Genomic DNA, 15,886 nt, shown 5'->3' with positions numbered 1-15,886 from the left:
ACCACAGAGCTCCTAATGGCTCTCTGGTCCAGGTAGGAACTGCAACCTCAACCAGCAGGGTACCTCCAAACACTGGTCCAGTGGTTTTGTTAAGCTATTTTACATTAAAGGAAAGACAGAGTTTGAGAACTAGTTATTCTTGTTTTGAAATGTTCAGAGTGAAAGAATATTTGGCCTGTAAATATCCAGTTTGTACAAAGGTGAGTGTGACAGAGTTTTACATACATGAAGAGCTGGAGTTCTGCTTTATTAATTCCAGAAATGAAAGACATTTCCCTGTTGCTAAACTCCCGAATGTCTCTTTTTCTCCATGACAGACTGTTTCCACCCATATCTTTGCCTGAATGTTTTACCCAAACCTCAGTAACATGCTGTGCGGCAGTGACAGGTTATAAGTTAATAAATATACACAGCACATCAAGCCAAGCAATTGTCTCAAGGATGCTGAGTCATCATCCAGTGCTTTTACTCCAGTGGCTAGCCTCTTGTAGAAGTGGAAGTAAACAAAATACACATATTTATTTAGACTGGACAATGTATGCAAATGCAAATATGTTAATATATTACAGTGAAAACCTGGGTAAATCCTAAGTTTAAGGAAGTTCAGGACTGCTTCTTAAGCCAAAGAACTGTGGATTTCTAAGTTTGGTTATTCTAGTCTCCCAACAAACAGCTTCCAAACAAGGTCCTTGAGGAGGTATACCAGGGTGTGTGGGTAGTTTTGTGTGTGTGTGTGTGTGTGTGAGTCTACATGGAAGAAAGTATTTGGAAAATATAAAAATTGAAAAACTGGTTTGATGTTGGGTTATTTTAGTATTTTAAAGCTAATAATCATGAGTATTACATATTCTAGAAAGACTTGTGTGATGGGAGAATTGCGGTTATTTTAAACATCTTCAAGAATGTGTAAATAAAGTTTCCACCCTTCTGGGTAGCTTTCATAGAACTAGAAGGTGCTACACAGATTGCTGGGAAAAGTTATCAACATCTTATGTAGCTGTGGCTATCATGGCAAGATATGCTTATGGTTATAGTAGTGACATTAAAGTTACAGTGATAACCAAACTTTATAGTATTGTATTTATGTCTACTCCATGAATAAATCTGAACAAGAACCTATGGTGGGGAAGTTCATAGATCTTATTAAAGATCTTACTTGTTTTATTCAGCTGAATAGACATAGTATCAAGTGTCTTTTAAATTTTATCTTTATACACATAGATTAGTGAGACTCTTAGATCACATCAAAGATATTTGTGTAGTATACTGCAATTAATGCAGCATCTCACAACTAGTCAAAGTGTTAGTGGAATAGCCAGCCATAAATGAGACATCTATATCATACACTTTCCTCCTAAGACTCAGGGAAAATTATGTTAGAGTAGATGGAAAGATTGCAAAAGACAGAGGTCAGGAAGGATCAGAGAGAAACAATGCCTTGTGGACATGATAGTACCTCTGCATTTATGAAGTCATAGGTACTGAGGTTACCTATACAAGACTTGTACAAAATAAAGCCAGTCAATATTCCATCATGGATGGGGAGGCACCACATGAATATCCCCACAATGAATTTTTCAGTAGCATGAAATAGACTCCGTGAGTTAAAATGTGGGGGGGGGGGCAGGAAATTGGGAGATGTAAGGTGTATCTGAGAAGAGTAAGGGTGATTATGATCAAAATACATGGCGTGAAACTCTCAAAAAATTCCTAAAACTAAAAATCCCAAAACAATCAGGTACCTGGTGCAGATGAATCAATTTGTTCCAGGAACACTATGCAATCTTTCTTTCTCATCCAATATTACAGGGAGCTTTTTGAGTGCACTGTTGTCTATAGAATTCTTAATAATTATTGGGGGAAGGTATACTTGAGGTAATAGAGAAATTATGCATAGCAACCAAATAATTTCATGGCAGGATACCTAGGCAGTTACTTTTTTTCATTCCAGGATAGAGATATTCATCAGGCTGTACGATGGCACCATATTATGTGGATAGAGTTATGACAAGTTATATTTATAACTTATGATTGTGAATTTGGGTTATAGTGTCCTAGCTACAACTCTCCAATTCTTTCCGTAACTGGAAATCATAATGTCTTACGGCACTACCATAACCTATTCTAGATTTTAGTATTAGCTAGTAAGATTCTGTTATAATCAATACCTAAAATGTGGAGCTAGCTTTGAATAGAGGTGGAAAGAATTTTGAAAATATGATAGACAATGTATAGATTTCCTTGTTGAGATTGTTGGTATAAACTGGATATTTTTGAACTCTCCCAGTGAAGGACAATAAGTTTCAACTTAACCCACTAGTAGTGTACTTCAGCTTGGGAGGCTTTTAAAGTGCTTTAGGATGAAATTCATTTGAAATGATTATCTGTTCCAAGTCTACCACCACTCATGCACAGAATGATTACAATTAGCACCCTCCCACACACAGATGAAAAGATGATCTTGTTAGATACTTCTCCACATATTTACTCTTGTTAGATGCTTCTCCACATATTTACTTAGGAGATGGATGTTTGAAAACATGTATCTGAGCCCTCTTGAGGTACCTACAAAACTCCTGGTTGAGAGGAGAACTTCTTTTGCTTTTAAAGAATGGCAATTAGGATGAAGAAAATTGTAGTTTGCTTTTTGCACATTTGATTCTTAGCACTATACGGTGTAAGGGTTATAAATACATTCCCTGGGGTAAAGTAAAGTCAGGTGCTATACCATAGAACATTGTTTTTTTAAACTATGACCAGCCCCCAAATTCAGTAGATTCCCCAGAGTTAACATAATAACATGCAATTATATAACCACTATAGTGGGATTCCAGGACTAATACAAAGCCTGAGGGCCACGCCTCTGCTCAGTGCTAATAAGTGCTCTGTGAAAATAGGACTCTGCAGTCATCTTTGTATATCCTAAAAATTTTCAAAGTTAAACAGAGTTCCTTATCTTGGAGTTCTGCAGTATGGAATAGATTTAAGTAGTGTTTTAATCGAAGGAGGGAAGCATGCAGTTTTAGTACAGCACACAGACTGGATGAGAATTCAAAACCCTGGCCCCACTGTAGGTTGGAACCCTGGAGGTGAACTCCAGTAATATAGCCCTTCTGAACCTCCTAGGCAATCCTGATATATGTGGAAGTCAGAGAAGCAACAGTGCTTTCAATCTTTTGTTCACCATAACACAATTTTTAATTTAATGACGCATATGGTAAGATCAATATATTTTTCATGAAGAATGCATAAACATATTGCAGTAAAGCATGAGCAAGCACTACCACTATTTTTAGAAAGTTCCTAATTATTTACTTGTTTTAATAAAAACAACTTCGAGCAGACACAGGTGGATTGCAATGAGTTCCAGGCCAGCCTTGTCTACTATAGTAGACCTATCCAGCTCACTATAGTGAGCTTCAGGCCTGATAGGACTATGTAGTGAGACCTTGTCTCAACAAAACAAAACAAAATGAAAAACAAGGTAGCTCAAAGCTAAGTCTTCTGAGATGGCATGATTTTTCCTGGGCAATTTGATCCTGTTGTATTTGCAGGGTTTCCCTGACACAACAAAGTGATGATAGATTTATGACCAGTAGACTTACCATGTTCCAGCAAACTAAACAGCCAGCAAAAAAAAAAAGTTAAGATGCTCGGAGAAAGGGAAATAAGAAGAGGGAGCAAAATGAGTCTACTAGTGTTTATATCTTGAGTTCAAGATCGGTAAGCAGCCTTACCTCCAATAGGTGTGCTTCAGAGCTAAGACAGGATAAAGCAGGTGGAACGCAGCTTCAGATGGCGCCAAAAGGTGACTTGGCTGGGACCTGTGAGGAGCTTCTGCTGAATCTGGCCATTCTTGGGAACCAATACGTTTATCTCTCTGCAAAAAATGTTTGTGCCATGGTAACTATATGACATTTGCTTTGAAACAGCCTTTGTTTGCTTTGCTTCATTCTTCCCATGTTGACTACTCCCTTCACTCTCAGGCATCAGCCCTTTTGGCGAGGTAGATAAAAGGCATCCATAGGAAAAGAATGCTTATATTTTCCTTCCACTCTCTGAGATGGAGAGGATTTTAGCTATTTAGTTCTGTTCTATTTTTTATTTTATTTTATTTTTTTCCCTCTACAGAGGAGAGAAATGAGCCAAAGGATGGCAATGACACTGTGAATACAGGACAGATGATTAGCTCTTATATCTTTCTACAATTTGATTGCTGAATGAAAATGAAGATTCTTCAGTACCTATCTGAAAATTTAAGACTAAGAGACCAACCTTAAAGAGTGTTTGTGTGAACATAAGTGTCTAGACTGTAGCTTTTCTGAAATTAGTAGCCTTATCCATAAAACTTAGTGTTTAAGTCCAGTTTTTAATATAGTTTGTGTCACATAATGGATAATAAATACACAATGAGGTTTTCTTTCTTTGAATGAATATAAAGAGTTTATTCGGTGCGTATTTGGGTATACAACAACAAATATTAAACAACTTTTTTAAACGTTTTGTGCACAGGGCAGAAAACTGCCTGTACATGCTATGTTCACGTTTGGAACACAGATTTTAACAATTATTAATGCACAAAATCTTACATATCATGCAGCTCTATGCCAAGATTCCAACTTTCTTCCATGCAACAGATATGAAGATCTAAATGGAAACATAGCTAAGTCTTAAACACTTTTCCAGTAGCAAGTATAATATATGTTGTTTATGGGGAACTGGTCTTAACATTTCCTTGTACACAATGTTCACGTGTCAAATACAATGACAGGAGGATTTGTACATGTATGGATGAGACAATTCTTATTTGAACAACACAAAAGATAACGCCACTGTTCCACAGTTCCTCTCTTTACACAAGAAGCCACAACAATAGATTAATGTGATACACGAATTTGGAATTAAGAGAAATCTACACTTGAGGATAATCTTGTTTCAACTTATCTTTACTGACTGAGGTGGACTATACAACTCAATTTCTACGCACAAAGTACAGCACAAGAACTTGACCAGAATGCTACAGTTTTAATTAACAACAAAAAAGAGAGGAGAGAGAGAAAAAGAGAAGGGTGGGAGGGAGAGTGAGAAAGAGGAAATACCATAAGAACACTGTTATCTTGAGCCTGAGATGCCAATTCAGATTCCACCCTGAATTTGGTTGATTTGGATTAAATGTCAGAGTCAACAGAATCAATGAATTTCAGAAGTCATAAAGTTACACTATACAAAAGTAAAGAGTACATCTGAGTCAAGCATAGATAGAGAACATGAAGCCAAGAAAACAAGACAGTTCACAGAATTCTTTTGCCCCTACAAAACATTTAAGCAGTTAACTTTGTTTTGTTTTAAAGAATAGCTGTGGTCTTTTAAATTTTCTTAGTTGGGAAGCAAATTGATCAGCATTAGTGCTGCGAAATATTTTTGCTGTGTTATCCCCAAAGTATAGGTGAGATCATGAGAAAATTTGGCAGTCCTTCTTCCAGGTTTAGTTCATTGATAATGCTTGGCATTCTATTGCACAAGCTCAATCTAAATTATGGGGCTTTAGTGAAGATGATAATAAGGTCTATTGGCAGACAGAATAGGGAACTCTGCTTGTGTGTTTGGTAAATCTCACTGATAAGTTTAAACTTTTGGATGAAGGACTGCTAGAAGAATTCAACAGCACCTGGAGGTAAGGTTCTGTTATAGAGCCCTCGTTTTGCCCTCACTGGCTACGTTGATTCGTTGTGGCTCATGGATTTGCCTCCATTCAGTACACCAGAGACGCTTCTGCTCTTGGTCGGGGTCCCACTTCCAGATCGGGAGAACTCCGTAAGATCGTGCAGAGACGGCTCCTTGTACATGGCCACTGAAAAACACAGAGATGGTGAAAAAGACCTTTAATGGAGCACACCAATGGACTGTACTGCTCAAAATTTCTACAACAGATCCTAGTTATTCTCACTTTAAATTTTTTAAGTCCAGGAAGCAAAGCTCATGTTCATTATCTCAACTTAGCCATTCCACAGTTTATATTCATTTTACAATATCTTATATACAACAAAAGCTAAGGCTTTGTACTATGAGAGGCATGGAGAAGTAATTGGTGAATATATAGCCTCCGTTGAAGTAGAAGCCCTGGGATTGAAAGGTCCATAGAGATGTATTGAGCATTGGCACTGTGTGTGGTAAAAGCCTCTGAAGGGATGAGCCCACGAAAGGCTACTGGTAAAGGTGCAGTGTAGGTGGAATAGATATCCCAACATTTTGGAGATGCTAGTGCCATAGATGACCACCAAGGAGAGCAGCAGCTGTAGAGCAGGGCTGGATTCAACCTAGAAAACAAGCTTTGTGTGTTGTGAATAGCAAGGCTGGAAAAGTGTTGTCCTCAAGAAACTTTGGAACATCATAAATGGGTTTCAAACATCAAACACCAACTTTTTACATTGTTGAGTATTTGTTTTGATTTGATTTGATTGTGATTATTCTATGGTTATTCCTTGTTAGAGTACAAAGATACATAACTTGTTTTTGATTTTATAGAAGCTCACAGTTAAAAGATTTTGAATATTTTAGAAAGACTAGAATTTTAGAGAGACTAGAGAAACTTGAAAAAGATGCTGGATATCTTAAAGAGACTGAATGTTTAAAATGTTTGAAAATTTAAAACCATTGGGGATTTTAAAAGTTAGAATGTTTTATACTGTGATACTAATACTAATATATCATCTTGGGGACAAATGAGAAAGGAAAGGTTCTAGTTGAATAGTTAAGTGTTTGTGTATCAAGTTGATAAGGGGTCAATTGTGAAGACTAGTTTTATGTTAGTTTGACATAAGGTAGACTCACCTGGGGATAGAGGACCTCAACTACAAAAATGCCCCCAGCAAACTGACTGTACATAATCCTGTGGGGCATTTTCTTAGTTGATGATTGATATGGGAGGGTCCAGACTACTGAGGACAGTGCTATCCTTGGCTGATGGTTCTGGGTATATAAAAAAGCAGGCTGAGATAGGAATGAGGAGCAAACGAGTAAACAGTACTCCTCCCTGACCTCTGCATCAGCTTCTGTCTTGCAGCATTCCTCTCCTGACTTTCTTCAATAATGGATTGTGATGTGGCAGTGTAAGATAAAATACACCTTTCCTTCTCAAGTTGTCTTCGGTTACGGTGTTTTATCACGACAATAGAAACCCTAAGACAATAGTTTTCTCTTTCATATTTTTATATTAATCTGAACAAAGAAATGAATGCAAGTTCTTAGAACTACATTAACCAAGGGGTTTTCCTATAAAGGTTAAAGATGTACACATTCTAACCTCCACAGCTAATTACTACAGCAATTTTGGTATAATTTAGGGTTCTTTGTTGTCTTGAGATTTTGCAATTTAGGTACTTCCTCTTTAGAAAGATGTTACTGTGGATAAGTTAAATTAAAATGAGAGTAGATGCTACAGTCAATGTCTGTATATTTGCATGATTTATTTTTTTTACATTTTTGTCTTGATGGTGCTGTGAAATGCTTGGAAATTTAAGGATAGAGGCTCTACTGTGGAAGAATTATGTTTCACACTCAAAAAGCATGGAAAGGAGTTATTCAAAACGGCAATTTTGTAGCAGGATCCATAGTCCGTAGCCTATCAAATTTACCTTTCAGTGGTTTGGGCAGAAAATGTGCTGCAGGCTTGTTCTTCTTCACGTGGTTGCCTTTCATGATCTCCCCTTCTTTGTTCAGACCCAGATACCACCCTCGGCCGGATTGCTGCTGACGGTATATCATCGATGAGTATGTCACGTAATAATTTTCAAACACAGATTCTTTGAATTTGCACTCAGGTGTGAAATGTTCCTGCAACAAAAGTAAATAAACAAAAAATCAATACTCATAAGGGTGTGAATTTCAAGGAGAAGATACCATTCAAGAGGTTAGGACATACTTTGTTCAATCTTGTATAAAGGGGATTTTATTTGAATGGGATGAATTTTTATCCTGAAAGACTACATGTAGCAATTCATGGGATATTTCAAGAGAACACTCTAAATGATAATGCTGCTGATCAGTAACTGGTTTTTGTTGTATTAAGCAATACAAAGATTTGGACAAACCACATGTGTGTGCTGGACTAATTCAAGAGTAAATGGGTTGAAAGACGGGCATAAAGCTGTTATATAGAGCTTTGTTCCCCTCAATTATAAGTAAAAGAAAATGAACATTTAGTTTTGCATTTACTTTTTGTATTATTATTGTATGTGTGTGGTGTGTGGTGTGTATATGGCTCACATGTGGAGATAAAAAAAAAGAAAACAAAAAAAAATGCTTTCTCCTTTCACTTTTCTTAAGTTCTAGGGCTTGAATGTGGGTCTCTAGGCTTCTGTGCTAAGTGTTCTTGCTTGCTGAGGCTTCTGTCCAGCCATGTTATTGCTTCTCACAGAGTCTCAGGTTATCATACATTATGGTTGCCAGTTGCCTGAGTCTTATTTTTTTTTTCCAGAGCTGAGGACCGAACCCAGGGCCTTGTGCTTGCTAGGCAAGCGCTCTACCACTGAGCTAAATCCCCAACCCCTGCCTGAGTCTTAAAACAGTGTTACAGTGCTGGTTGCCTAGATGTCTAAAACGATTCTACACTGAAAGCTTATTTTTTACCATAATATAAACAAAATTTATTTTTTTTTTGTAGCTCATTGGATCTTAATTCAAAATAGAATTTACCTTTAACCTCAGTGTTTCCTTAAAGTAACATTTACAAACAAATCAATGTGGTAGCGAAATTTTTAAAGGACAGAAGAAAACAACCCACAGGACTTTGAGTATGATTTTCTTGACTTGCAGTTGGCTATGGTTTCTGTAGAATGGGCCATTCTGATCAAAGTCTTCTACTTGTAGTAGATTGCTTCAAGTACAAAAGCCAGCATTCTTTTTAGGGTGGGTATGTGTAAGTACATATACAAAAAAATCAACATGCACTCATGTGGCCATTTCTAACCTAGGGAAAACAAAGAGCAGATTTGAATCTTGAAGTAATTCATAGAAAAGCAGAGTAGAGGTGTCAATGATGACATTATCAGATTTTTTTTTTCCTAATTTGCTGAGATGTTATTTGGAACAATAGTTGATAATTTTGCCTAATTTTAAAAGAACAGTTGATATGCATGCTTTCTAAACAGCATCTCTGTGATTCTTCTTTCCTTCGTTTTCATGTTTAATATCATTCTCAGCATACACACCAGCTGGGCAGCAATGTCTGAAGCATTCTAAAAGTCACTTTAGCCAAGGGGGAATATGTTTCTCAGCATTTCGCCGAAAAGAAAGCATGCAAACAATTTTCTTTTTCTTTTTCTTTTTTCTTTTTCATTTTTTTAAATTAAATCTCACCTCATTCAGTAATATTCCTGATGCCCCTATTTGCTCTATATAACACATTTGGTTAAAGTATCTTTGGGGGTTATTTCTTTCAGTTGAAGCACACAACATAGATCTCCCAGGATTCACATAAATTCAACCTACTAAAACAAAAAATGTACTTCTGGGGCAACTGTCACATGGCAGAAACCTAAAAGAGATCTATTTATGGGTTGTGAAATTTTCTCTTTGTGGGATTTTCCTCAGCACACAGAAAGCCAAAGTATGTCTACAAAGACATTTGATGAAAAATCTCCACATTTTCTCTAGTGATGAGGACAATTTCTAGAGATCTTTGTGAATTAAATCATCACTTGGATAAAATATTCATCCTTGGAAAGTAGATTTCCTTCCATAAAAAGTCAAATATCATTTGCAAGTAAATCTGATGAATGATACAGCTGATTAAGTTAGATGACACCGTTCAACCACATGAACACAATATTCCTAAGTGCAGAATGAGTAGATAGAATCACTGTGTTCTAAGCCAGGTTTCCAAAACATGCTGTGCTCAACATCTTGTGTGATGACATTTATTCATTAGTTTCATATACATTTTCAGATGGTATATTTTGTACTTGAATGATATATGAAAATCTATATGTTATTAATGCATCCCCTTAACTTGCTCTGTATCTGAAGGGATAAGGCAAATGATTAGAGCATGAACAGTACATAATGCCATAAGTACAGAAAAGAGAGTCCAAAAACTGTATTGTCTGAGAAGACAGGAGAAAATCAGACTTAATTCTGACAGGACATTTTCATAGAGAGAAGAGATCATTCTATCTGAACCTTGACAGGTGGGAAAGATTGCAACACAGGAAAAAAAAAGAATAACAGCTGAAGCATAGGTCAACACATTCTATCCTCACTTATTCCTGTACTCTTATTATCTAGAATCTATCAATGTGCAGTTGCCTGCACTTAAGCCCAGAGGATATTTGCACTCATTCATATGTTCTCTACCTCATGATCCCATACCCTTTACTGTCCACACTTATGGCCAGTGCTCTAGTGTATGACTCTAGGACCTCTTCAATAGACTGTTTTAAGAATTGGTCTTCGTTGTTCTCCTGGTGTATTTGCTTTCCTACGGTAAGGTTCTCTTAATGACTTCACATTGCCTATAAAACAAGCAAAGTAATGACTGATGTTTCCTTTAAAGTTCTCCACTATTCAGTCATCACTGTTCTTCAGTCTTCCATCACTGACCCACACATGCCTTTCCAAATGTCATTCATTTGTTTAGTAACCCATCTGTCTCTTTATATGTCTGCTAGCTTTCTTCTCATTCATCAAGACCTACTTTATAATTTCACTTTGAAATATATGTGATTTTTCCCAATCAAGTTGGATTAAATCCATATCAACTCCCAGAGGTTCTATCTAGAACATTGGCATTGCTTGTGACTTACACCCATACTCATTATCTGTGAACTTGTATTTCCAAATCCATGCTGTCCCCCACCAACAATGATAGGTTATATTGCCTAGCATATTACAGATCAGTTGATTTTGTGAATATTGGATTTCAGCGATTGAGACTAAATATTGAGAATTATATATTTATTATATTATCAGCTTTTAAAACACCTGCAGAGAATTTCCTTTATACCCCAGAATAAAATTGGTTATATTTAATAAGGATGCTGTCATTGCATGGACAGATCTTGCATGAGTGATTTAACAGCTATTAAGAATAATGTGGCACCTACGATATTAAGAGGAAGTCTTGGCAATTGTTACAACTATTGTAAATGGCCAGGAAGGACTCAATGAAATGAGTGCTCTTTCACATCCTGGCAATTTCTTAGTCATTTGTACTAAATTTGGACTCAACTGCTCAGTAGAGAAGAAAATAAGGCAAAAAAGAAAACAAAACAAAACATGTTGAAACAACCAAAGGAGTGTTCTGTTCTCTGTGTGTGACACTGTCATTTTTATCCTGTGTTAGAATGAGTAGGCAGAAGAGGCTTGATTCTGTTAAAATGTGGAAACATTTGCATCCCATTCTATGCAGAAGAGCCCAACAAGGGGACCAATGTGTATCTTTTCAGGACATAACAGCAATATAAGTAAGTATAAATGGAAATTGTATTTGGCTCTATTTTGAGGAGATCTCGTAGGATGTATATCAAGAAACAAACTTATTTTGTTGGATTGTGGATGCCTGCTCACTGATGGTACCTTGAAAGAAGGAACCATAGTAGTCTTTACAGAAAAGAGGAACTGAATGAAGGCAGCAGTAGCTGTGTTCAGGATTAAAAAGGTAGTAGATAAATACCTCCTAACAAAATGGGAGTATGAGTTAACATTTATTACATATTCCTTGCATGGTTTCTAGGAATTAACTGATATGAGTATAAAATAAAATGTACATTGGATCTTATACATTTTAATACATTAATTTCTCTTAAATATTAGTTACCTCTCATACATATTTTGTCAGATAAGTAATATTTTAGTTCATGAAATAACCAGTCTCTAATATCTTCTGTGTTCATGATTTCTACTTGATTTATTTTTTTGGGTGAACATTAAACTTCTTAACTCTATGTAATCTATACCAGCTAGTTATTATGATCATATTTTGACTAAAACGAGGTACTGACATTTAAAGAACACATTGATCTAAGAGTAATATCTAACAGTTCTCTTTCCAAACCCACTTTACTCACATTAGTAAAAGTAAGTAATTCTTCTGAGGTTGAAATAGCAAATATGAAGCATACTAGGAAATTGCTTTTTTTATTCTTTATTTTTTTTTGCAATTTATTCATTTTATATCCCGATTGTAGCTCCCACCCTCACCTCCTTCCAGTCCTACCCTCTCTCCCTCATCCCCTCTACCGTTCCCCTAGTCTACTGATGGGGTTGTTCTCCTCCCCTGATATCTGACCCTAGCTTATCAAGACTCATCAGGATTGCCTAGATTCTCATCCTCTGAGGCGTGGGAGGCTGCATCGCCAGGAATTCTTTTTTTTTAATTTCAATTTTTTATATTAATGACAGTTTATTTACTTTGTATCCCATCTGTAGCCACCTCTCTCATTCCCTTACAATCTCACCCCCCCCTCATCTCCTCCCTGCCCCTCTCTAAGTCCACTGATAGGGGAGATCCTCCTCCCCTTCCATCTGGCTGAGACTCATAACCCAACCATGGGCATAGTGCAGGGATTCATATAAAAGAAGGGGGGGGGCGGATTAGTAAGACCTGGAGAGGACAGGAGCTCCATAAGGACCAAATATATCTGGGCACAGGGGTCTTTTCTGAGACTGATTCTCCAACCAAGGACCATGTTTGGATATAAGCTCAGATGTAGCCCATGGCAGCTCAATATCCAAGTGGGTTACCCTAGTAAGGGGAACAAGGACTGTCTCTGAAGTGAACTCAGTGGTGGGATCTCTGAACTCCCCCCTCCCCCGACAGAGAGGAGCAGCCTTGTTAGATCACAGAGGAGGACATTGCAGCCAGTCCTGATGAGACCTGATATGCCAGGAATTCTTATAGCCATAGATGTTAAGGACAGATAAGGACTCAATATAGGCTTTGTAAGGCACAGGGTCATCCTGAATTCATATGCAAATAACCCAAGATCCAATGGTGTGGCAGAAACATTGCCCAAGAACACAAAACTTGAGACTAGTGTAAACTGCTATTCTCTTTTAGGGTTTAAAGAAGCAGCTCTGTTTTTTCTTGCTTGAGTCATAATGGCTAAGTATGGAAACAGTACAGTTTCTTTGGCCTGCTGGAGCTAGAGCATAGTCAAAGGACAGTTGGAATAGAACAGTAGCTGCTCTAAAGTGAAGTCAGTAAGGTTTATTGCTGCAGCATCAAGAATCATGACATAAAACAAACAGCTTAATTTCTCTGTGTATATTTGTCAGCCAAGCTCTATAAGCACATCTCCAGTATTAGTCAGACACACCAAGATTAAATGCCTTCATAATTAAAATAAGTAATTTGGCAAACAGGCCATAACAAAAGGGTTTTTATCACCCCCCACCACCACTGTGTTCTTGTAGTTTAAGCTATGATACCAGGGCAAGGTGACAGTATTATATCTGAGTCTGAAGCTCAGCAGGATAGGAAGCTGCAAGGACTACCACATAGAATGCAAATACCCTTTTTACATATAGCCCCCACAACATATTTTTAGGTAGGCTCCCTAGATACTCTTGGACCTAGTGAGAGAAAATTGTCTACCAAAGTAATTCCCACAAATGCTGGCAACTTTAAACCTGAGTAGCAAGGATTGTCATTACCTTTCACCTATGTGTGTCACATCAAGGACACACATCCTGGCAAGGCTAATGTTTCTCAATGTATTTTGTTTAATGTGCCCAAGACATTTTTAAAGCATGCAGTACAGAACACAGAAAATAAAAACAGTTTATAGATTTATGCACAGATATCAACAAAAACATTGTCAATATCACTGAAATATGATTTTGTTCAGCACATTCTATAAATAGTTTTAACAGCTTTTCCTTTCTCTTCAATGCTTCCAGTGATTTCTTTTCCCCTTCTATCTTCCAGCACATTTTCAGCGGACTAATCCTCCAATTAGTTTAGCAATGGCTGTCACTAGCAAGGGTCATTCACTTAATCTTTAGCCATGTTCTAATGACAGTTAATTTTCTGGATTTAAAATGTGCTGGATTTAAGCAGGTCTGATTTGTATATATCAATTATTCTCCAGCCTATTGAAATCATGAATACATTAAAATCAGTTTTAGCTCTTTTATAAGTAAACTGAATTTTAAATAAAAATTATACTCATGGTGTGACGTGGTAAGTACCTATATTCCCTAGATAGGCTTCCTTCCCATTGATGACTTCTAAATCCAGGACTAATTATATCCATTGCTTTGATGTCCTCTCCCAGGGTATATATGAAGCAAATAAACTTCATTATTACTGAGTTCAAAGCATTGTAAAGAAGAAGTTGAGAAAGATGGAATCAACACTTTGTGCTCTGTACCCAAGCAAATGCATTAATTCATAATAAAAGGAGTATGCTATTTTTCATGCAAAACAAAACAAAAAAACATACAAAACAAAACATAAAAATGACTGCACTAAGATAGTTGAGAGCAGCTCCAGGTATAAGGCCTTAGTTACAGCATATGAGCTATACATGTGCTATATAAAATACATGCAAAGTACAATATCATATGATGAGACCTTTGAAGCTACCTTGTAAAAACTCAAAAAGGAGTTAATTGTGTCATGCTATCTACGTAACAAAAAGAAGGCTCTTTTTCATAGGACAGACATGACAAGTCAGCACTTGACTACTAAGGTAGAACAGTAAGTGAGGAAAAGAGCCTAGAGATGAAACCCACATGCTGGCATAAGTGCACCGTGCATGTGTACTTGTGTGTGTACATGGGTTTGTGTGTGAGTGTGTGTGTACGTTTATGTGGGTTGTATGTGCGTGTCTGTGTGGGTGGGTGCTAAGTGCCTGTGGGTGAACATGCAAGTGTTTATGGTGGAATATAGAAGTTGATGTTGGGTGTCTTCTTTGATTGTTCTCTCCCTGTTTTCAAACACGTTCTCTTACTGGGCCTATAAATATGTCAGGCTGCATGGCCACTGAAGTCCAGGGATCTATTTATCTCTAATGACCAAATTCTAGTGATAGGGTACCTTAGATCACATGGGCACTGTGGATTCAAACACAAGCCTTCACACTTATTATTATTACTATTATTTACAGATTATTCATTTTGTATCCCAGTTGTACTCCCTCCCTCATCTTCTCCTGTTCTCATCCTCCCTCATTCCTCCCCTGTCCCTCTCCCCTAGTCCACTGATAGAGGAAGACTTCCTCCACTACTGTCTGACTCTAGCGATCAGGTCTCATCAGGACTGCCTAGATATGCCCCCTCTGTGGGTGAGTAGGCAACCTAGTTCATGTCAGAGACTGTCTCTTCTCCTCTTCCAAGGGAACCCACATGGAGACTGAGCTATCTATGGGCTACATCTGAGCAGGGGTTTAGGTTCTCCCTATGTACAGTCCTTGGTTGATTCACCAGTCTATGCAGTCTCCCCTGGGCCCTGCATTTTTTTTTTTTTTGGCTTCGTTGTTGTCCTTGTGTGGCTCTTGTCCCATCCGATTTCTTTTATAAACACCTTCTTCTGTAAGACTCCCTGTGCTACATCCAAAGTCTGGATGTGAGTCTCCACTTCTGCCTCAATCCCTGCTAGGTGGAGTCTTTTAAAGGACATCTCTGGTAGGCCCCTATCCTGTTCTCTGTCTTTTATCATTTCCAGTGTCTATCCTGTTTTCTCTTCTGAATGAAAATTAAACATCATCCTTAGTGTCCTCCTTGTACTTTATCTTTTTTAGGAATATAGATTTTAGTATGTTTATCCTATATTATATGGCTAATATCCACTTATAAGTGAGTATATACCATGTGTGTCTTTCTGCTTCTGGGACAACTCACTCAGGATGATCTTTACTAGTTCCAACCATTTGCCTGCAAATTT

The 15,886-nt window shown here is 37.4% G+C and overlaps 1 protein-coding gene across 3 annotated transcripts in view; it reads right to left on the bottom strand.

Annotated features, from left to right (window-relative positions):
* Window positions 1-4,415: 4,415 nt before the first annotated feature.
* The window catches only part of Fgf13 (fibroblast growth factor 13), a 625,459-nt gene continuing 613,988 nt past the window's right edge, over window positions 4,416-15,886 (bottom strand). For 2 of the 3 annotated variants that reach the window (XM_055599621.1, XM_055599620.1), the window contains 2 exons: window positions 7,635-7,833; window positions 4,425-5,851 (listed from right to left, as the gene is read on the bottom strand). In XM_055599621.1, the coding sequence (XP_055455596.1) occupies window positions 5,715-5,851; window positions 7,635-7,833 (336 nt within the window). In that variant the 3' untranslated portion in view covers window positions 4,425-5,714. Of the gene's footprint in view, window positions 5,852-7,634; window positions 7,834-15,886 lie in introns of all 3 variants that reach the window. The other variant, XM_055599619.1, reaches the window with a different exon arrangement.

The sequence above is a fragment of the Psammomys obesus genome, unplaced genomic scaffold (genome assembly GCF_907164565.1).
Source record: "Psammomys obesus unplaced genomic scaffold, mPsaObe1.curated_primary_1811, whole genome shotgun sequence".
Taxonomy (NCBI): Eukaryota; Metazoa; Chordata; class Mammalia; order Rodentia; family Muridae; genus Psammomys; species Psammomys obesus.
Note: the sequence above shows the minus strand (reverse complement) of the source record. Positions and strands in the feature narration are given on the sequence as shown.